The 24,126-nt window shown below is 39.4% G+C and overlaps 1 protein-coding gene across 2 annotated transcripts in view; it reads left to right on the top strand.

Annotated features, from left to right (window-relative positions):
• Positions 1-24,126, top strand: part of MINDY2 (MINDY lysine 48 deubiquitinase 2) — an 82,722-nt gene that overhangs the window by 5,204 nt on the left and 53,392 nt on the right. For both annotated transcript variants that reach the window (XR_010746107.1, XM_066341506.1), the window contains exon 2: positions 15,630-15,687. Coding sequence is in view for 1 of the 2 variants with exons in the window: in XM_066341506.1 (XP_066197603.1) it covers positions 15,630-15,687 (58 nt within the window). In the remaining variant the exon portion in view is untranslated. The remainder of the gene's footprint in view (positions 1-15,629; positions 15,688-24,126) is intronic.

Raw genomic sequence — 24,126 nt, 5'->3', positions numbered from 1 at the left:
AGGAGAAGGGAGCAAAATGCTAAGCCTTGAGGGAAACAAGGTGCAAAAGAAAACAGTATAGGCACAGTTTGAGATGTGAATAAGAACTAGAAATAGAAAAATGTCATCATAGTAGTCTGGGAGAGAGACTGTAATAAAAAAAAAGTGGTTAGTTGTCATTGTTAAATGCAACAGCATCAAGGAGCTGCTGGAGTAGGAAAGATTTTGCCAAAAAAACAGGCATGAGCATAAGGTCACTGAATAGTCAGGATAATACAGACTCCTCAGAATAATTGTAAAGTTCTCTTCAGAGAAAAGAAACAGCAATCTAATTTTCTGAAGTAATGGAAAGAATAGAACAAGACAGATCCATACAGAGACAAGGTTATATTAAGACAGAGAGGCAGACTGAAATTGAAGCCTCATTTTCCAATAACAGTTGACCTCATCAATAATAACTATCAACCTTGTCAGTAATTAAGAAGAGGTTGTAAAACAGGAGGGGTTGGTTTTGTGAGACAAGTACATTGTATTTTAAAGAAATTCTAATCTCATTGGAGATTATGTCTAGGAATACGAGGCATAAGTAGGAAGTAGTGAGTAGCAATGAATAAATTAAGGTATTCTTTAAAAACTTTTAGTATATCAATTTTGCTTTATTGTTGTTTTTCCCCAGTAGTTCCTTTATATCTGGAAATAGGAGCAGGAAGATTGGCTGGTTAGGGTTATCAGGGACTGGGCTTTTCAAGGGTTGCTTCATGGAGAGTCATGGGATTTAGAGTTGAAAGTGAAGCAGTTGATCATCTCTTCAGGGGGGATGAAATAATGAGAAAATCAATAAACCAAACAGAGTGGGAGGATTTGAGTGATTCAAAATAAGTAAATGCTGTTGTTTTGAATGAGATATAACAGTTAAAATGATGAAATAGAGTAAGTACTGAGTTGAAAATGTTGGAGTTTTAATTAAAAGTATTGGCTTTGGACTAACAGAGAGTAGATAGGTGATAGTTCATAATCTATAAAATAGTTGAGCTGTCATAATCCAACAAATCAAGAAAGAAGGAAAGCACCTGATCAGGCAGTGGCACAGTGGATAGAGCATCGGACTGGGATGCGGAGGACCCAGGTTCAAAACTCCAAGGTCATCAGCTTGAGCCCAAGGTCGCTAGCTTGAGCAAGGGCTCACTCAGTCTGCTGTAGCCCCCTGGTCAAGGCACATACGAGAAAGCAATCAATGAACAACTAATGTGCCGCAACAAAGAATTGATGCTTCTCATCTCTCTCCCTTCCTGTCTGTCTGTCCCTATCTGTCCCCCTCTCTCTCTCTGTCACACACACACACACAAAATAGAAGGAAAGTTATTCATTAAATTAATTCAAGCTCAAACTTCTAAGTTTTTTTAAATGATATCAGATAATTTAGTCAAATTTATGTCTAAGACTATATTTTCAATTTGCTTCTTTACATTATATAATGTGTTTGTTTGGTTTTTCTTTAATCTTTCATTTTATCAATCAAAAACAATGTCATATATACTTGAGGGCTGTAACCCATTTAATTAGATTAATTTATAAAAATCAATAAGTCAGAAGATATATAAGATATAAAATTTAATTTCTGATGATATTGGCCTTATGTTATTTATAAATGTTGAAGCTGGGTGATTTGGAAGTTCATTATGCTTTTATTTTTCTACTTTTGCATATGATTTAAATTTTACATTATGAAACATTTGTAAAAGTTTCTGCCTTAATATTTTTGTGTTTATGAAGGTACTAATTTAATAATAAAGGGAATCCTTTGTTATACTTTTGTTTTCTTACAGAAAGAATGTTATAGATTATGAGTCCCACACACTCAAGAGAAAATTATATAACTTATATTGTACATTGTGATAGAGGACAGATACTATTGTAATGCCCTAATCATGTATCTAATCATTATGCAGCATCTATGTAGGAAAATGAATACAGTACAGTTCTGTTTTAAGCTGGAAGCACGTCTCCTCTCTTCCCTAGCTCTTTTGGGTAAGAAATCTTTTCTCTCTTCCTTTCTTTGCTTAGTAGGAGCTGAAACATTTTCTACTCCAAGTCAAGGGAGGAATACCAGGGTTCTAAAGCAAGACTGTTTTTAAAAAACAAGACTTTTTTACATTAAACTGGTTTCTCCAGACATTAAACCTAGAAACTGTAAAATAAGAATTAATACATTTGATTTTGTAAGAAACCAAAACACTTAAGGTTAAAAAAAGGACAAAAAGACCTCCCTCTAACCCCTGTAAAAACTTCCAAAAGAGCCTGACCTGTGGTGGCACAGTGGATAAAGTGTCGACCTGGAATGCTGAGGTTGCCTGTTCAAAACCCTGGGCTGGCCGGGTCAAAGCACATATGGAAGTTGATGCTTCCTGCTCCTCTCCTCCTCCCTCTCTCTCTCTCTATCTCTCTCTCTCTCTCTCTCCCCTCCCCTATAAAATCTTTTAAAAAAAAACAACTCCCCAAAGAAACCCCACTAGGGACTACAAACTGAGGGAACTATTTTCCAGATTACATGTGTAAGAGCTCGTTCTCTCTTACTTTTCGAAGAGCCCATGTAAATTAGAAAGAAAAAGGTGAGCAACACAATAGCAAAATGAGGAAAAGGCCATTAACAAAATTTAAAGAAGTTCAAATGGACATACCCACTGTGTCATTATTACCTGTAGAGTGAGGCACCACGGGGCTGAGCCTATTGCCAGCAATGAATTTTTGCTCTAGTTCTTCCTTCCTCCTTGATGACTTTTCTTTTTCTTTTTTTTTTTAAGAGACCTTTTTTTTTTTTCTTCTTCTTTATTAAATTCTGAAGCTGGAAACGGGGAGAGACAGTCAGACAGACTCCCGCATGCGCCCGACCGGGATCCACCCGGCACGCCCACCAGGGGCGACACTCTGCCCACCAGGGGGCGATGCTCTGCCCCTCCGGGGCGTTGCTCTGCGGAGACCAGAGCCACTCTAGCACCTGAGGCAGAGGCCAAGGAGCCATCCCCAGCGCCCGGGCCATCTTTGCTCCAATGGAGCCTTGGCTGCGGGAGGGGAAGAGAGAGACAGAGAGGAAGGAGGGGGGGGTGGAGAAGCAAATTGGCACTTCTCCTATGTGCCTTGGCCGGGAATCGAACCCAGGTCCCCCGCACGCCAGGCCGACGCTCTACCGCTAAGCCAACCGGCCAGGGCCTTTAAGAGGACTTTTGATGTCTTTATTTATTTATTTGGGACGGGGGAGAGAAGGGGGTAGGAACAGGAGGCATCTACTCCCATGTGTGCCTTAACCAGACAAGCCCAGGGTTTTGAACCAGTGACACCTCAGCGTTCTAGGTCACGCTTGATCCACTGCGCCACCACAGGTCAGACTGACTTTTCTTTTCTCACACTCTTCACAGACACCTCTCTCCCTTGCTAGGTTTTACTTTTTTTTTTTTTTAATTTCTTTCTTGTAGGAACATTGCAATCACACAAATTTTCTCACATTCCCCTTTGTCTAAAGTAGGCAGAAAGCTCTTTTGAGGTTTTCCAAATGTGATAATTACTTATAAAATTGGTAAAGCAGATGGTGAGCCAAAGATTCCATTTTATCCTCTGCCCACCCTGTTTTTTAATATAGATCCTGTAAGAAGAGATTAAAAATTTCACACAGTAATGAAGTTTTGTTTACACAATAGATGTAGGTAACACCTCAGAGGCTTTTGTTTCTAGTCTCTCCTAAGAATTAGGATTGGTATAATATCTCTGGATTTGTGAGATAAAGTAGATGAGGGCTCATGATAGTATGAATACTGCCAGTGGGTGATTGTCCTATTAGCGATGTGTTCATTCTCTCCTTTCCCCTTGCTATGGTTCATCCTTCAGTGGAAAACTCCCATTCCCCATCCAACCTTGTCTATGTTGAGTCCCAAGTGAAGGGCATTTGAGAACAAGTGGTACCAGCAATCATAAGCTTTGAATAATGGTTAAGTACTCAATTATTTTTATGTCTAGGTACTACACTAAATATTTACATACATTATATGTATTTTTTCTTTAAATTTTTTTCAGCCACTTCATGAAGTTCTGGGTAGATATTGTTTCTATTTTACATATATAGAAAATTGAGGTGCATAAAGTTTAAATAACTTGCCCAAGGAAGATTATCACTCACTCCAGAACCTGAGTTCTTACTTGGGATAGTTGGTTGGGAAGTTCAAATTAATTTAACAGTAAGTCTGTGGACAATATGTCTAAGAGAAAGCATGGTGGAAGAGCCAGAAATAGATTTCATGATTCCTTAAAACAAATCTTGGAGCATGACCAAGCTGTGGCACAGTGGATAGAGCGTTGGACTGGGACATGGAGGCATGGAGGACCCAGGTTCAATACCCCGAGGTTGCTGGCTTGAGCGTGGGCTCATCCAGCTTGAGCGTGGGGTTGCTGGCTTGAGCCCAAAGGTCTCTGGCTTGAAGCCCAAAGTCTCTGCTTGAGCAAAGGGTCACTCCCTCTACTGTAGCCTAGCCCACCTCCCAGTCAAGGCACATATGAGAAAGTAATTATTGAACAACTAAGGTGTTGCAACGAAGACTTGATGCTTCCCATCTCTCTCCCTTCCTGTCTGTCCTGTCTGATTCTCTCTCTGTCTCTGTCAAAAACAAAACAAACACAAAAAAAAACCACAAATCTTGGGGAATCTGGTACCATCTTTTTATAGATTCTTTCCATTTTTAGCCCCCTATGGTTTATCCTCTGTCTTCTGAATTATCTAACAGTTCCAATTTCAGAGCCTTTCTTGGGTTCTATGATGAGTAAGCTTGCCTTTCCTGTCATAGTTTATTAAATACATTCTTTGACGTTTTCAATAATTAGTAACTATCTCTACTGTCACCCTCATTCAGGTCACCCTCATCTCTCACCTGGACTACTTCAGTGGCCTTTTTTTTTTTTTTGGTATTTTTCTGAAGCTGGAAACGGGGAGAGACAGTCAGACAGACTCCCGCATGGGCCCAACCGGGATCCACCCGGCTCGCCCACCAGGGGCTACGCTCTGCCCACCAGGGGGCGATGCTCTGCCCCTCCGGGGCGTCGCTCTGCTGCGACCAGAGCCACTCTAGCGCCTGGGGCAGAGGCCAAGGAGCCATCCCCAGCGCGCCCAGGCCATCTTTGCTCCAATGGAGCCTTGGCTGCGGGAGGGGAAGAGAGAGACAGAGAGGAAGGAGGGGGGGGGGGTGGAGAAGCAAATGGGCGCTTCTATGTGCCCTGGCCGGGAATCGAACCCGGGTCCCCCACACGCCAGGCCGACGCTCTACCGCTGAGCCAACCGGCCAGGGCCTTCAGTGGTCTTCTATTTGGTCTCTGACTTTACCCTATTTTCATCTATCTTTCAAGAAATTAATGTAAAAGTTTCACTGTCAGCTTTTATGTTTTGGGGAGTGGGTGGGTAGAATTTTAGCTTTGTGACCTTGCTGAACTTCTTAAAGATAAGTCCAGTGAATTTTGAACTGAAGATGTCTATTTCTAGTAAATCGTTTACTGGCAAATTTTACTGTAACAACATTCTTCAATACTCTAAAACCCTATGAACTGAATATAAAATAGGACATTCTTGAAAATCTAACGTTAATATGTCCGCAGTTTCTGATGGTTTTAAATAGTTTTAAATAGGCATAGGTATTACTTGGAGAATGGAGTCTAAATTATAAAAATTGATGGTGAAAATGTTTCAAATTGGTCTAAGTTAAAGGTAATCTTTTATAAAATTTTCCTGATTTGAAATACTGATGGCAAGTAGAAAGTCAGATTTACTAAAAATTCTGAATTTTAGTGTTTTTAAGCACAGTAGTTATTTTAATAATAAATAGTACATATAAGAAATTTGAATGTAAAGCATGATGTGTAGTAGCTTGTAGTATTTAAGTTTATTTGCTATAGCCAGAATTAAAGGCAAGTTGAAAGGATCCTTAAGTTTTTTAGTCCTTATTTTGTAAATAGCTACATTTCTTTCCTTTGATTTCCATTAATAACACTTCCACTATTTCCAAAAAATAATTTTTATAACTTCAGCTAACAATATTATGAATGATGTATGATTTATTGCATATTCAAAATTAATAAAATTTGAATTAAGAAGAGATTGCATTATTTAGTTGGTCCATTTTACCATAAGTAATGCAGAAGTAGACCACAGCACAGGTATCAAATGTTTCATGTACAAATTAAAAGTGGTGTCTCTTTTTATTTTTAATTGAATTTATTGGGATGACATTGGTTTACAAAACCATACAGGTTTCAAGTGCACAACTCAACAAATCACCATCTGCTCACTGCATTGTGCACCCTCTGCCCCGGCAACATTTCTTTCTGTCCCCATTTTCCTCATCTCTATTCGCCTCCGCCTAGCCCCCACCCCTGTTTCTCTTTGGTTATCACCACACTGTTGACAGTTTCTGTGTCTTTATATATATGTTTTTCAGTTAATCCCTTCACCTTCTTTCATCCAGTCCTCTCAACCCCCTCCCCTTGACAACTGTCAGTCTGTTCCATGTGTCCATGCCTCTGTTTCTATTTTGTTCATCAGATTCCACATATAAGTGAGATCATATGGTATTTGTCTTTCTTTGACTGGCTTATTTCACTTGACATAATCATCTACAGGTCCATTCATACCATCACAAAAAGAAAGATTTCTTTCTTTTTTATGGCTATGTAGTATTCCATTGTGTAAATACATTACAACTTTTTTTTTTCAGAGACAATGAGAGAGTCAGAGAGAGGGACAGATAGGGACAGACAGGAACAAAGAGAGATGAGAAGCATCTCATCACTTTTTCATTGCGGCTCCTTAAGTTGTTCATTGATTTCTTTCTCATATGTGCCTTGACCGTGGGCCTTCAGCAAACCGAGTAACCCCTTGCTCAAGCCAGAGACCTTGGTTCCAAGCTGGTGAGCTTTGCTCAAACCAGATAAGTCTGTGCTCAAGCTGGCGACCTCGGGGTCTCGAACCTGGGTCTTCTGCATCCCTGTTAGATGCTCTATCCACTGTGCCACCGCCCGGTCAGGCTGCTTTTTTATCTACTCATCTACTGATGGGCGGTTAGACTGACTGTTCCAGATCTTAACTATTGTAAAAGTGGTTGTGTCTTGAGCTTCAACTCAACTTTCTGTTTGAATACCAAGCTAAATTTCACAGTTCTGACTCAGCCATTATTTCTTTCTACAAACTAACCTTTTCTTACCGAGTTTATTTATTTTATTTTTTTATTATTCATTTTTAGAGAGAGGGAGAGAGAGAGACAGAGAGGGAGAGAGAGGAGAGAGAGACAGAGAGAGAAGGGGGGAGGAGCTGGAAGCATCAACTCCCATATGTGCCTTGACCAGGCAAGCCCAGGGTTTCGAACTGGCAACCTCAGCATTTCCAGGTCGACGCTTTATCCACTGCGCCACCACAGGTCAGGCTAAATTTCTTATTTTTGTTGCATCTATGGATCAGATTTTTTAAAGTTTCCTGAGCCTTAAACTCAACTTTAATTACTCTGTCCCTATTATCCTCCACGTGTGTGTGTGTGTGTGTGTGTGTGTGTCACAAAGACAGAGAGAGAGAGAGAGATAGAGACAGGAAAGGAGAGAGATGAGAAGTGTCAGTTCTTTGTTGTGGCTCCTTAGTTGTTCATTGATTGCTTTCTCATATGTGCCTTGACTGGGGGGCTACTTAGCGAGTAACCCCTTGCTCAAGCCAGTGACCTTTGGGCTCAAGCCAGCAATGTTGGGCTTCAAGCTAGCAACCTTTGGGCTCAAGCCAGCAACCATGGGGTCATGTCTATGATCCTATGCTCAAGCCAGTTACCCCACGCTCAAACTGGTGAGCCTGCGCTCAAACCAGCAACCTCCAGATTTTGAACCTGGGTCCTCTGCATCCCAGCCCGACGCTCTATCCATTGTGCCACTGCCTGGTCAGGCCATCCTCCACTTTTTATTGGTCACGAAGTTCTGTCAATTTTTTATTTAAAATATATTTCAGATGGTGTTTTCCAACAGAAAAAAGTGTTTTACTGTTTTTAAAATCTGTAAATGCTGGTGTAGTGAAAAGGGTAATTAATTGTATTAGAAGTCAGATTTCAATTCACGCCACTGCTACTTTGGACAAATTAACTTTTTAATGCCTTCGTTTATTTTTAGAGTGAAGGTAATACCTGCTTTATGGGATTGTTATGAATTAAGGGTAACGTGCAAGTTAAATGGCAATTAGTAAATAAAAGTTTAATGCATTTTTTTCCTGGCTTTTCATAAAGAGCATTGACTGGCAGATGCTTAATTTTTTATCTACTAAAGTATCTCCCCAACTTTAAAAGAGGTGTTAGAATTCAAACTATGTCTTTCTTTCCTTCTTTCTTTATTTCTTTGGGGTGGGGGCAGGGAGAGAAAGAGACAGTAACATTGAGCTGCTCCTGTATGTGTCCTGACCCGGCAATTGAACGGGCAGCTTCTGCGCTCCAGGTCTGTGTGCCAGGCCGATGCTCTGGACCGATGCTCCAACCAACTGAGCTCTCTGGTCAGGGCTTAATTTTATTGATTTTTTTTTTTTTTTTTTTTTTTTTTTTTTTTTACAGAGACAGAGATTGAGTCAGAGAGAGTGATAGACAGGGACAGACAGACAGGAGTGGAGAGAGATGAGAAGCATCAATCATTAGTTTTTCGTTGCACATTGCGACACCTTAGTTGTTCATTGATTGCCTTCTCATATGTGCCTTGACCACGGGCCTTCAGCAGACCGAGTAACCCCTTGCTGGAGCCAGCGACCTTGGGTCCAAGCTGCTGAGCTTTTTGCTCTAACCAGATGAGCCCGCGCTCAAGCCGGTGACCTCGGGGTCTCGAACCTGGGTCCTCTGCATCCCAGTCCAACGCTCTATCCACTGCACCACCACCTGGTCAGGCTTTATTGATTTTTTTAGAAAAACAAGGAGAGAAGGTGGGGGGAGAAAGAGAAGGGAGGCGGAAGGGAAACCTTTGTTGTTCTATTCTGTCATACATTTTTGGTTGCTTCCCATGTGTGCCCTGGGGATCGAACCTGCCACTTTGTTGTTTTGAGATGATTCCCTTTAACCAGCTGAGCTAACTGGCCAGGGCCTTTTTTTTTTTTTAATTTTTCCATTGATTTGAGAGATAGAGAGAAAAAGGAGAGGAGAGAAGCATCAACTCATTCCACTTAGTTATGCACTCGTTTGCTTCTTGTACATGCAACACGCAACCTGTCATGCCTGGACTACACAATTCACTGAGCCACCCAGCCATGGACAACTGTATTTTTTCTTCTTCTTTTTTTGGTTTATTATTATTTTTTTTGAGAGAGAGAGAGAGAGAGAGGAAGGGAGAGAGAGGGTAAGAAGCATCAACTCGTAGTTGTTTCACTTTAGTTGTACATTGAGCTTCTCCTATGTGCCTTGACGGGTGGTACCAGTGTCCCTTCACTCAAGCCAGCGACCTTGGGCTTCTCATGCCAGCAACCTTTGGGATCAAGCTGGCGAGCATGGGATCATTTGGATGATTTTCCCACTCAGGCCAGCAACTCCATGCTGAAGAGCCCATACTCAGAGTGAGCAACCTTGGGGTTTCAAACTGGTGACCTCAGCATTCCAGGTCAGTGCTTTAACCATTGTGCCCCCACCAGTCAGACCAAACTATGTATTTCTTGAGTACTTATTAATTTATATTCTAATGAAACATTTAATAGTGTTCTTTGGCTAGTTATTTTTGTACTTACCATCACTATGTAAACTGCTTCTTATTTCTTAGTTATTTCAAGGTTCCTGGCATTTCTTACCCCCCTCAGAATATCAAAATCATAGGTATATTACAAAATCTTGGCATGTTACTTATGAGATGTTTTACATTCCTGTATTAAGATTTTATTAACATTTTAAACAGAGGTTTTGTTGCTTTTATTTTTTTCTCATTTGAATGTATTCTAAAATACACTTCATTCTTTTTTTCACATTTAAAAAAATTTTTTTTACAAATAAATTTTTATTCTAATGGGGTGACATCAATAAATCAGGGTACATATATTCAAAAAAAACATTTCCAGGTTATCTTGTCATTTAGTTCTGTTGCATACCCATCACCCAAAGAGAGATCGTCCTCTGTCACCCTCTATCCAGTTTTCTTTGTACCCTTCCCCCTCCCTCTCCCCCTCTCCCTCCTCCCCTCCCCCCACCCCCCGTAACCACCCCATGCCAGTCCATGTCTTTTAGTCTCATTTTTATGTCCCACCAATGTATGGAATCCTGCAGTTCTTGTTTTTTTCTGATTCACTTATTTCACTCCGCATGTTATCAAGATTCCACCATTCTGCTGTAAGTGATCCGATGTCATCATTTCTTCTAGCTGAATAGTATACCATGGTGTATATGTGCCCCATCTTCTTTATCCAGTCTTCTATTTTTTTTTACAGTGATTAAAAGCCTTTAAGCAAACTCTTGGCCAATACAGCAAGAATCCATAAAAGAGTAGTGTCCTTAACATGTTCACCAAGTCCAAGTTGGCCCCATCATCATGCCAAATTCCTGAAAAATGCAACCCAACCACAGTTCAGTCTGTTAGGAGCTGTCACAGGGAGCAGGAGTCCAGGAAAAGTCCACATCCAGGAAAAGTCCTCATGGCACTGGAATTGTTGTCACCATTCTATACTTTGCAGCTCATGTCCAAGTCCCAGTGACCGCTGCTTCTAGTTGGTAATGATTCAGGTAGACTGGAAAAGCCATTTGCAGCATGCGTGGATATGGAGCTTCTGTTCTCCTCTGCCTGGAGAGATGAGACCAGGTTCCTTTTCCCTGGAGTTCTGCGACTGTGGCATGGTAAAGAGAACCTTGGGATACACTAAGCTGGGTGGCAAAGGTAGATTCATAATAGAAGTTGGCAAAAGGGGGAAAGAGAGCTCTAAATTAGGAGTAGGTCCCAGCCTGAAATATGAGTGGGGCATTGAGGTAGGAGGGATAAAGGAAACACTATATATTAAGCAAAGCAACAGAAAATAGGACTATCAACACCCACAACAGAGATCTTTGAGGGAAGAATAAAAAACCTGACTATTCAGGCAAAACATAGTTAAGTGGCCCTTGTGCAAATGAGATCAGTTTACCTGCTTCTTGGAAGAAATACCCTAGGCTCGTACACAGTGTCATAGATGGGGCCGACGGCCCTGGGCACCATCAGCATGCTGGGCAAGGTTAGGTCATAGGTGGCTGGAGCAGGGCTGGAAGAGACTGAACCCTCCCTTAAAGGAGCGAGGGGGCAGCCTACCTTCCAGTGTCCCTGTTTCCTCACAGCAGAGGCATGTAAGCCTGGCAGGCTTTAGCTCAATGACCTTCCTTTCCACTATTGAACACTTCATTCTTTAAATGACTAAGAATTATAGAATAATTGAACTAAATTAATGAGGTGTGTCTTTTGTTTGTTTGTTTGTTTTTGTATTTTTCCGAAGTGAGAAGCAGGGTGGGGGAGGCAGACAGATAGACTCCTGCATGCACCCGACCGGGATCCACCCAGCATTTTCACCAGGGGGCGATGCTCAGCCTCTCTAGGGCTTTGCTCCACTGCAATCAGAGCTATTCTAGCGCCTGAGGCGGAGGCCATGGAGCCATCCTCAGCGCCTGGGCCACTTTGCTCCAAAAGAGAAAGATAGAGAGAAAGGGGAGGGGGAAAGGTGGAGAAGCAGATGGGCGCTTCTCCTGTGTGCCCTGGCCGGGAATTGAATCTGGGACTTCCACATGTCAGGCTGACGCTCAACTGCTGAGGCAACTGGCCAGGGCCGAGGAGGTGTATCTTTTTTTGAGGTTTATCTTATAGTTGAATATTTGGAGTTGGAGTAGCTACTTCCTTTTGTTAAATATTCTTGCTGTGGTTATTATTAATTTGCTTAGGAAATCTAGTTAATACAATAAAGTCTTATTTATAGGCTAGGACACAATTTATTATTCTAAAGAATAAAAGCTTCATTTTATTTGGACTCATTAATTTGAAACTGTGTTAATATATACTGAGAGGCTCTGCTCATGTTTTAGGAGGACTATTTCAACTGCTTAGGAGAGTACCTTTCAAGTACTCATGTATACATTAAAGTACTGTCATTTACTTATAAATGTTATAGGTTATTAATGAAACAGGACCACCTGAGAACCTAGGTCATACTTTATTCATTTTTTTAATTGTAAAACTTAAAGTTTCAGACAAAATGCCACAGTTGTTAATTCTGTATTCTTAGCTAGCTATCCCATAACCTGTTTCTCTTTAATAAATCTGAAAAGACAAAGGGCTGAAAGTCTTAGGATCATTAATAAAACTTTGGCACTGGCTTTTAACATGATGGTTGTAGAAGAAAGTAAAAAGAGAAGCAAACTTTCAGGAATATCATTTTGTGGTTTAAAAAATTAAGACCTTTTGATGGTTCCAGAGTATTAGTGAGAGGCTGGCATTTTTCTTCACAATTATATTATTTTTGTTTCTAGTTTTAATGAACATCTAGGATATTTTATTGGCTTAGATTCAGGAAATGAATATACCACTGAGTATACTTGTGAATAAGTCAGTTTAAATATTTGGATATTTGTTGTCCCACTCCTAAAATCATTATAGAGGTTGTCATTTCCTATTTCAAATATTTGAAGTAGCACATGGTAGGCAGTTATAACTTGGAAATTTCAAGGCTAACCCATGAAATTATGTTTGCAGATATTTGTTTATAGAATATATTTCCTAAATACATATACCTGTTAGTGCTTTTCTTATCTTAACAATTTCATAGTAGTATTACTACATTAACCAAAGCAGAAGATAAGCTTTGGTTATGGAATTTTCTGGTGAATATAGTTCTGTAGTGAATTTGTCTGGAATAGATATTATTTTATTTAAGAAACATTGCTAGGTGTAATGGTCTTTCAGGTTGGTCTCACAGTTGTTCAGAATATAAATATACACAGTGAATATAAACTACTGGTTTAAATATCAGATCTTCAAAAGCAATGCTGAAGCACCTTGATAAAGTAATATATAATAGCAATTAACATCATCTAAAGCAGGGATTAATAAACTTTTCTTGTAAAGGTCCCGATAGTAAATATTTTAGGTTTTATGGTCTCCATTGCCAAGATTCAACTCTGCTACTGCAGTGCAAAAGCAGCCAGACAGTACATAAGTTGTGTTTTGATAAAACTTTATTTAGGTAAAACAGGCAGGGACCATAATTTGCCAATGAGTTTCAACTTAAAAATATACCGTATATGGGAACTCTGTAATTTCTGCTCAATTTTTCTGTAAACCAAAAACTTTTTAAAGAAGGTTATTATAGCCTGACCAGTGGTGGCACCGTGGATAAAGCGTCGACCTGGGGCAATAAGGTCCCAGGTTCAAACCCCTCTGGAGGTTCCTCCGGCTTGAGCACAGGCTCACCAGCCTGAGTGCAGGGTTGCTGGTTTTACCATTATTTATTTATTTACTTTTTAAATTCATTTTAGAGAGGAGAGGGAAAGATAGAGGGAGATAGAGAGAGGAGAAACATAGAGAGAGAAGGGGGGAGGAGCTGGAAGCATCAACTCCCATATGTGCCTTGACCAGGCAAGCCCAGGGTTTCGAACTGGTGACCTCAGCATTTCCAGGTCGACGCTTTATCCACTGTGCCACCACAGGTCAGGCCTATTTATCGGGTTGCTGGTTTTAGTATGGGATCATCAGCATGATCCCAGTGGCTTAAAGTCCAAGGTCGCTGACTTGGGCAAGAGATCACTGGCTCAGTTTGAGGGTCACCCACCACATATGAGAAGCAGTCAATGACCAACTAAGGTGACACAACTACGAGTTGATGCTTCTCATCTCTTCCCTCCCCCCCCCCTCTCTCTCCCTGTCTCAAAAAAAAGAAAAAGTCTATTATAATTAAAAAAACAAACAAACCCAAAAACCAGAAGCCTGAATAGGTAGTGGCACAGTGGCTAGAGTGTTGGCCTGGGACGCTGAGAACCCAGGTTCAAAACCTCGAGGTCACTGGCTTGAGAGCGGGATCATAGACATGACCCTATGGTCGCTGGCTTGAAGCCCAAGGTCGCTGGCTTGAGCCAAAGTCCGTTGGCTTGAGCAAGGGGGTGACTGACTCAGCTGGAACCCCCTGGTCAAGGCACGTATGGGAAAGCAATCAGTGAATAACTAAGGTGCCACAACTATGAGTTGATGCTTCCCATATCTCTCTCTTTCTGTCTGTCCCACCCCCTCCTCGCTAAAAATCAAACAAACAAACAAAAAAAACCCCAGAAAATGGAAATAATTAGAATCAGTAATGATCAAAACCTCCATAGAATCCCTTGGTTTTCACTGAGTGATAAATTCCTTGGATGACTAAATCATAAGCATCAATTATCATATATGCTCTGAGAAGGTCACTCACTGTTCATGTGTTATGGGAATTTTTTATAGGGCCTACTTTATTCATTGATTAAAACAAACAGGAAAAAAATTGTGGCACACTATTACCACATCTGGTAACATAAATATGAAAAGGACCTTTTTCAACATTTGGGGGAATTATTGGAGAAATTGCTGATTTATATTATTTCCTTGGTTGAATAGAAAATAATTCCTCAACAATTTTAAGCTATGCTGTTATCATTAAACTGTTACTTTGTTTGAGTGTACATCCTGTAGTATTTATTTTTTTCCTACAAACATACCACAGAGTATGCTTTTGAATAAGTCAGTTAAAATATTTACAATCATTAGCTGTAATAGCTGTGTAACTCGTGACATTTCATTTGAAAAATTGCTTAGACTGAGGTGTTGTAGCTGAATTAGCTTTAGAAATTTAAATATGTACCTACTGTTAACATTTTTATTGTGCAATATAGTAAGAAAAGTACATAAAACAGATGTCCAGTTTAACAAGTTATTTTAAATCAAACATCAGCAAACTACCATGCAGGTCAAGAAATAAGAGCATTACCAGCACCCCAGAAAAGTCTTATATGCTCCTTTCCAACTATCGCTTTTCCTAGCCTTAGGGCTAACCATACTCATGATTTTTTAAGTATCCATTTCCTTACCTTTATTACTATAGTTTATTAACAGTTATGCAACTCTAAACAATATAGCTTAATTTTGCCTATTTTTAAACTTTACAAGTGGAATCAGTCTGAATTCCTCAGTGTATAATTAATGCTTTAATATTGTATTCATATTGGCTGTTCAACAATAAAAAATGGTCAGGATAGATCGAAGTAATGGGATATTGATCTGTGTTTAAGCCTGTCTTCAGGAAAACTGCTTGATGGGTTACCTGTGACAACATGTTCAGTGCCTCTTCCTGCCCTATTTCCTGTCATGCAGGACACTCTTGTGGGTACCTAATGACAATCATGGTGAATGGTGAAAGGCAGAGCACTAGGCTTTGAAAACAGATTTCTCAATGGCTCAATGGTAGCTTATATCGTTCTGTAAGTTTTATTGTAATTCGATTGTTGTATTTTTTAAAGATTTATTATAAATGTTTTAATAATGTGAATGTTAATGTATACAGACAGTAGATACATATATACACATACATACTGGTATTTCTGACAAAAGAAACATTTTAATTACCAAAACATTTGATGTTATAGAAAAAATACTTTGTTTTTCAGGTGAAACTTCCACCGATGATGGAAATCATAACTGCTGAACAGCTGATGGAATATTTAGGTTAGTGTTGAAAAGTGGAGATTTTTATATCGCTTTCAAAATAAAACAAAGATTTAAAAGCTAATACATTATCAAATCTCACCTTCTTGAAATGCTATTATAAATAAGTCTATTTTAAAATTATAATTTTTAACCTCTTAATTTAAAATTTTTATCAATATGTTACTGTTCTTGGATGTCAAAGCCTTCTTTCTAACCAGGATTAAGATTCTGTGCTATAAATAAGGAGACTGAGCAACATCTGAAAACAAGATATATATTAATTCCAATAAACTGCAGAATGAGATGTGGCACAGAAGCTCTGACATTGCATGTAGAAAGTGTTTTTTAAAATGCTGATTGGACTTGAATTAAAGACCCACGAGGTGATTTAGAGCAGTGCTACCCAAGGTATGATTCATGGGCCCATGCCAGGATGCCGTGAGGTAGGGGCTCATACCAGAATGTAAAACATTTACATTAGTAAGCATTTACATTAGATGAACTGTTTGGTTCATCTAAAACTTTTTCATAGAAAAATTTTCTTGATGAAGAAGCAGTGTATTGAATTGCATTCTTATGCAAACTTATTATTTCAAAAGAGACCATCAATACACAGTTTGTAGACCAGTGTATTACGTAGGACTTGTTTACAGAGCAGGTATTTGTATAGCACACTGAAATCTTTTACAACTTAGCAAACAAAAGTTTACATTTATATTATTAGCAAAAAGGAAATCTTAATTCATATTCTCACAATTTTTTTAGTAATTAAATTTTGTTTTTTTAATTGTCAGCTGCTTACTTTGTTTGCCATTTTAGACAACTAGCTAACTGATTTTCTGTGAGATATAGGCTTAGTAAAGTAAATGAGATTGCAGCTTTTGAAAAATCCTTTCCTTTATTTAATTAATATTATTTAATTCCATTTATTGGCTAGGGAACCTCATAGATATGGGTAGATTACTTGAACACCTAGATATCTAGAAGTAGAATTTCTACTTATACCTATTTTAGTCTAGCTTAGTGATGCTTATACTTTGTGACTTCTAAATTATATTTCATGAGAAGGCTAAAATATGTTTGGTGTTTTGGGTTTTTTTTGTATTTTTCTGAAGTGAGAAGCAGGGAGGCAGAGAGACAGACTCCCACATGTGCCTGGCTGGGATCTACCTGGCATGCCCACCAGAGGGCAATGCTCTGCCCATTTGGGGTGTTGCTCCATTGCAACTGGAGCCATTCTAGTGCCTGAGGCGGAAGCCATGAAGCCATCCTCAGCACCCGGGCCAACTTTGCTCCAATGGAGCCTTGGCTGAGGGAGGGGAAGAGAGAGACAGAGAGAGAGAGAAAGGAGAGGAGGAAGGGTAGAGAAGTAGATGGGTGCTTCACCTATGTGCCATGGCCAGGAATCAAACCCAGGACCTCCACGCGCCAGGCCAACATTCTACCGCTAAGCCAACCAGCCAGGGCCCTTTTTGGTGCTTTTGAGGAACAACTAGTATGACTGCCAAGGAGTGTTTGAGGGTGAAGTAGTAGGGAATGATATTAGAGAAATAATAGATTGCATAGGGCTCTCTGTAGGCCATTACGGCAACTTTGACTTTTGCTGGGAGTAAGCTGGGAAGTCATTAGAGAATTTTGAACAGAGAACTGACATGATCTGATTTTGAATTAATGAGAATTCTCTGGCTATGATGTTGAAAATAGAACTTAAGGGCAGAGGCAAAGAGATTAGGAAGCTATTACAACTTGCAAAAGATGGTTGTGGCTTCATACAGGGTAGTAGAAGTGGAGATTGTAAAATGTGGTCAGATTCTGGATATATAACTGACAAAATCTGCTGATTAGTTGAATATGGAGTGAGTATGAGATCAAGGGTCACCCCATGGTTTTGGCTTGAACAACTGGAAGGATGGAGTTAACATCTACTGAAACAGGAAAGAATGGAAGAAAATGTTTAGGGAGGCATATCAGGATTTTGGATTTGAGGTGTTTATTGATATATAAGTGGAGATATCAATAAAGCAGTTATATATAAAAATATGGAATTCAGAAGAAAGATCTAAATCAGCACTGTACGATGGAACTTTCCAGAATGATAAAAATGTTCTATATCTGTCTCTCCAGTTTGGTAGCCACTAGCCATGTGGCTCTTGAGCTTTTAAAATTTCACTGTGACTGCCTGACCCGGCGGTGGCACAGTGGATAGAGCGTTGGACTGGGATACGGAGGACCCAGGTTCGAGACCCCAAGGTCACCAGCTTGAGCACAGGCTCATCTGGTTTGAGCAAAGCTCACCAGCTTGGACCCAAGGTCACTGGCTCAAGCAAGGGGTTAGTTACTCCATCTGCTGAAGGTCTGTGGTCAAGGCACATATGAGAAAACAATCAATGAACAACTAAGGTGTGGCAGCGAAAAACTGATGATTGATGCTTCTCATCTCTCTCCATTCCTGTCTGTCTGTCCCTGTCTATCCCTCTCTCTGACTCTCTCTCTGTCCCTGTAAAAAAAAAAAAAAAAAAATTCACTGTGACTGAGTAGCTGAATATTAAATTTAATTTTAATTCATTAAAATTGATATTGCCAGCCTGACCAGGCAGTGGCTCAGTGAATAGAGTGTCAGACTGGGATGTGGAAAACCCAGGTTCAAAGCCCTGAGGTTGCCGGCTTGAGCGTGGGCTCATCTGGTTTGAGCAAAGCTCACCAGCTTGAACCTGGGGTCACTGGCTTGAGCAAGGGATCACTCAGTCTGCTGTAGCCCCCTGGTTAAGGCACATATGAGAAAGCAATCAATGAACAACTAAGATGCCACAATGAAGAATTGATGCTTCTCATCTCTCTCCCTTTCTGTCTTGTCTGTCCCTATCTGTCCCTTTCTCTGTCTCTCTCTGTCTCTGTCACAAAAATAAAATAATAAAAAAATAATAAATTGATATTGCCATATGTTGATACTGGCTAATGTATTAGGCAGTACAGATCTAGCTTGTAAATTATACATTTAGAAAACATACAAAGTGAGTTAGACTAAGTTGGATCATGAAGAGGGTAAATGTAGATAGAGAAGTGAAGAGATCAGTGGACTGGGTCTTGATATGCCATGATTAGAAATTGGGGAGACCCTGGCTGGTTTGCTTAGTGGCTAGAACATCCACTCAGTGAGTGGACAACCTGGGTTCAATCCCCAGTCAGGACACACATGAGAAGTGACCGTCTGCTCCCCCCCCCCTTTCTTTCTCTCTTCCCCTCTTGAAGCCAGTGGCTCGATTGGTGTGAGCATCCACCCTGGGTGCTAAGGATAGTTCTGTTGGTCCCAGTGTCAGCCTCCAGTGCTGAGGATAGATAGCTTAGTTGATTCGAGCATGAGCCCCAGACAGGGGTTGCTGGTGGATCCCAGTTGGGGTGCATGCAGGAGTCTGTCTCTCTATCTCCCCTCCTCTCACTTGAAAAAAGAAAAAAAGTTAGGGAAGAAGAAACAGGTGTGCTCAGCCAGGTAGACGAAGAACAGAAGACTGATTTCCTAGAATCCAAATGAAGAATTTCAAACAGAGTGAGATATTAGCTGAATCAATGCTGCCAATAGTTCAGGCAGGAAGAAGACGTAAAAATTGACCATTAATTGGGACATAAGGAGGCCATTGGTAACCTCGACAAGTGCATGGGATGAACACCAGCCTCCAGTGGGCATGAGAGAAGATTGGAAATCCTCATACATAGTCAGGAAGACTGGAGCAGAGCTCATTTTGTCTCAGAATGGTATGCAGACAAAGGCAAGGAGAGGGTGCTAATAGCAGGGAGAAGGTTTGCTATATCAAATTCGTCAAAATGTTAGCTAGCAAAGCCTGAAGAAAGCAGGACATAGGGTAGAAAATTTTAATAGAGAAAAAGAAAAATCGGTGAAGAAATATAGATCTGGGTTAGCGAAAGAAGTTTGAAAGTTTTGGGTGAAGGGACTTAGGTACGAGGAGCAGCATGAAAGTAATATCCTAATTGGAGATGGGAGAGAAGTGAGCAAGAGTGATTCTGTGAAAAAAAAAGATTCTGAAGAATTTGCCTTGCCAGAAATAAACTTTATTCAGAGCCAATCGCACCAGGACAAATTGTTTAATTTTCTAAATTATTTGAATTTTCTGTCGGGATTACTTCAGTTCTCTGAAGAAACTAGAGATGCTTTTGAGTTAATAAGCAAACACTGGTAGAAAGATTATAAGAGAAACCATTAACTGCTTTCCTAGCATCTTGCTAAGGAAGGAGTGAATTTTATTTTATTTTACTTTATTATTCTTTTTTAAATGTTTATTTTATTGATTTTAGAGAGAAAAGAAGGAAGAGGGAGAGAGACAGGAACATCGATCTGTTCCTGTGTGTGCCCTAAGGATTGAACCGGCAACCTCTGAGCTTTGGGATCTTGCTATAACCAACTGAGCTACCTGGCCGGGAGAGTGAATTTTAATTGGAAATGTCTGTTACTAGAGTAGTAGAGCAGGGCCATACATAGACAAGGCTTTTGGAGGGCTTTGGAATAAAGAAAGGAACAAGACAAGCTAGGATACCTGGGAAGTTCTAGGAGGTCTATAATAAAATAAGGTGGGGAAGAAGTGTGGAAGGCAGAAAGTGGATAGGAAGATAATGTAAAAGGAAAAAATAACATAAATTAAAATTTATACTATAACTTGATTCATCTAAAGTAGTTTGTATGATAATTAGACTGAGAGTATTATTGTAGGGAAATGGTTGTTAGGATGGTGATATCTGATTTTAAAAAAGATTATTTGTTTTATATTTTGAGCATAAATATTATACGGGAAGGTCAATGTTGAAGCATTTTAATTTTGCCCAGAGTTGACCATGTCTCTTCTTTTCCAAATTCCACCTTGGAATAAGCTAACTACTGTCAAACCTGTTCTTCCATTTTTTGACCTAATGAAGCTGTCAGGTTTTTGTTTCTTGGTTTCTGTTTGTCTCGAATATCCCATTAGTAGCAAAATCTTATGGAGTCTTTCTTTGAAATATTTTCTTCTCTCTATATATGGATATTTCACAATATGATTTATTGCAAACTTTGTTTCCTCTCACCTCCAAAGTACCTTACTTACTAGTGTTGTCTTTTGAAACCATCAATTTCATTTTGCACTTGTCTACTTAAAAACATAAAGATCCCTATGACCTTTCACAAGCAGCCATATTATTTGTGATTCTCTATAATCTGATTGAGTTTATTCATCCAGTCATATTTTTCACCACTCTGCATCATGATTTTATGTATAGACCTTTTTATAAGCTGTCCATATGGCATGATGTTTCTTGTGATTTTTCCATTACTCTTTCTCCCTCAAAGAATGCTTTTTCCCTCACTGTCTGGCCCAAGTTCTGCCTATTTTAGTGCATCCAGTTTAAATACTACCCCCTCCAAAATATATTTCTAAGCACTATAGGCTTTATCAACATCTCTTTTCAAATTTATTTGATACTTAATGATTTACTACATTTTAACTACATTGTACCTTCTTATTCTTATTTTATTTTCTGTATGTTCTTTGCCCAATCAGATTTTTTTTTTCTAGCACACGTAAGTAAGAGAGAGAGGGACAGACAGGGACAGACAGACAGGAAGGAAGAGAGATGAGAAGCTTCAATTCTTTGTTGCGGCACCTCGTTGTTCATTGATTACTTTCTCAAATACTTTGACCGGGGGGCTCTTGCCGAGCCAGTGACCCCTTGCTCAAGCCAGCAACCTTGGGTTTCAAGCTTCTGACCATAGAGTAATACCATAATCCCACGCTCAAGCGAGCAACCCCGTGCTCAAGCTGGTGAGCCTGCGCTCAAGCTAGTGACCTCAGGGTTTCGAACCTGGGTCCTCAGCATCCCAGGCTGAAGCTCTATCCACTGCGCCACCACCTGGTCAGGCTAGATTGTTTTTTAAAAGAACCATTCATTTCCTTTTATAAAATTTTTTATTATTTATTTATTTTACAGAGGAGAGAGAGAAGTGGGGGAAGAACAGGAAGCATCAACTCCCATATGTAGGCAAGCCCAGGGTTTTGAACTGGCTACCTCAGCATTCCAGGTGGACGCTTTATTCACTGTGCCACCACAGGTCAGGCTGAGAAGCATTCATCTCTCCATCTTATTATTTTAACCTATTACTAAACACATAATAGATTCTCAATAAATAGTTATTGATTGAAATAGTATTGTTTACCATTTTCAGATAATAAAGGTTAGATAAGCTAGACAAAACATCTTGAGAGAAAATTTATATAGATATCTAAAACAAAGATATTCCCTTAAAAACTCAAACTCTGCCTTTTAAAAATATCTGATTCTTCTGTCAAATGGAATATCAGATACAAATATAGCAGTTATGAGATGGAGGGATGGAAAAAATATATAGCAGTTATGTTCTCAATTATTGGATTATTGTATAGTAGTTATTCAAAATAAAGCATAGTTTTAGGTAAATACTATATCAAAACATATATATATCTGGTTCACACACAATGTGCTATATATAGTAAGGATTCATAAGTATTTGTTAAATAGACTTGCTTATATATCTCTGAAAAGCAATTAATTTAGTGCTTTTGGAATTCTTGTACTTATATGGAATAAAATATTTACTAGTTAGATTTTGTTATCTTAAAGTTCTAATTAAAAGTACAAATAGTGGCCGGACCTGTGGTGATGCAGTGGATAAAACGTTGACCGGGAATGCTGAAATCGCCAGTTTGAAACCCTGGGCCTGCCTGGTCAAGGCACTTACAATTAATTAATGTTTCCTGCTCCTCCTTGCCCCCACTTTTCTCTCTCTTTCTTTCTCTCCTTTCTTCTCTCTAAAATCAATAAATATAATCTTTTTAAAAATGTATTAAATAATAATAATATTTGTAGGAGTTCTTTTTAGCGGAGTTGAAAAACTTAAGAGAATACTTCATGTAATCTTTAGAAGTTATTTTTCTTTAGAAAATAGCCTGACCAGGTGGTGGCGCAGTGGATAGAGCGTCGGACTGAGATGTGGAGGACCTAGGTTTGAGACCCCAAGGTCTCCAGCTTGAGCGCAGGCTCATCTGGTTTGAGCAAAGCTCACCAGCTTGGACCCAAGGTCGCTGGCTCGAGCAAGGGGTTACTTGGTGTGCTGAAGGCCCATGGTCAAGGCACATATGAGAAAGCAATCAATGAACAACTAAGGTGTCGCAACAAAAAACTGATAATTGATGCTTCTCATCTCTTTCCGTTCCTGTCTGTCTGTCCCTTTCTATCCCGCTCTCTGATTCTCTCTCTGTCTCTGTAAAAAAAATAAAAATAAAAATAAATTAGAAAATAAAGGTTGTATGGTAAACAATTTCATCAACTTGTTAGTGATTTGGAAGTCTGGGTGAGAAGTTGCTTTCGTATAATCAAATTAAATTTTAGGTATATTAAAGACTTAAATATTTGCCTGACCAGGCGGTGGAACAGTGGATAGAGCATCAGACTGGGACATAGAGGATCCAGGTTTGAAACCTTGAGGTTGCTGGCTTGAGAGCAAGCTCATCCGTCTTCAGCGCTGGCTCACCACCTTGAGCCCAAAGGTTGCTGGCTTGAGCCCAAGGTCACTTGCTCTGCTATAGCCCCCCAGTCAAGCACATATGAGAAAGCAATCATTGAACAACTAAGGTGCCACAACAAAGAGTTGATGCTTCTCATCTCTCTTTCTTCCTGTCTGTCTGTCCCTATCTGTTCCTCTCTGTGACTCTTTCTCTGTCTCTATCAAAACGTTTAAAAACAAACAAAATTACATGAAGAAGGCATTGCAGGTACTAAAATAGAGCTACATATATTTAAAAGGTGCCACATGTACTAAAAGTTATACATAAATTTAAAAGATGGTATCAAATAAAAATACATATATAAAAGACCAATTTTTTAAATGCAAAAATAAATTGTTTACTTCTCAGGATGGCAAACATTTAGTAGAAGACTGATAACACTCATTCTTGGAAAGGTAATAGGGTAATAGTTATATTGTTAATAACAGTGAAACTTGGTATAACCTTTCAGAGCTTTATTATAGTGAGATGGAAAGAAGCTCAAATATATTGTAAAATGAAAGAAAAAGAAAACTTGCCTGACCTGTGGTGGCACAGTGGATAAAGCGTCGACCTGGAAATGCTGAGGTCGCTGGTTTGGAACCCTGGGCTTGCCTGGTCAAGGCACATATGGGAGTTGATACTTCCAGCTCCTCCCCCCTTCTCTCTCTCTGTCTCTCCCCTCTCTCTCTCTGTCTCTCCCTCTCCTCTCTAAAATGAATAAATAAATAAAAAAAAAAAATTTAAAAAAAAAAAAAAAAAAAAAAAAAGAAAAAGAAAACTCAAAAGCATTCTAGTATGTACACTGAAAAAATAATGTGAAATCAGTAAACAGTTAATTTCAGGTTTGTTTATTTTTTTTTTAATTTATTTTTTACAGAGACAGAGAGTGAGT

This window comes from Saccopteryx leptura, chromosome 6 (assembly GCF_036850995.1).
Source record: "Saccopteryx leptura isolate mSacLep1 chromosome 6, mSacLep1_pri_phased_curated, whole genome shotgun sequence".
Classification (NCBI taxonomy): Eukaryota; Metazoa; Chordata; class Mammalia; order Chiroptera; family Emballonuridae; genus Saccopteryx; species Saccopteryx leptura.
This window is presented reverse-complemented; position numbering and strand designations above follow the sequence as displayed.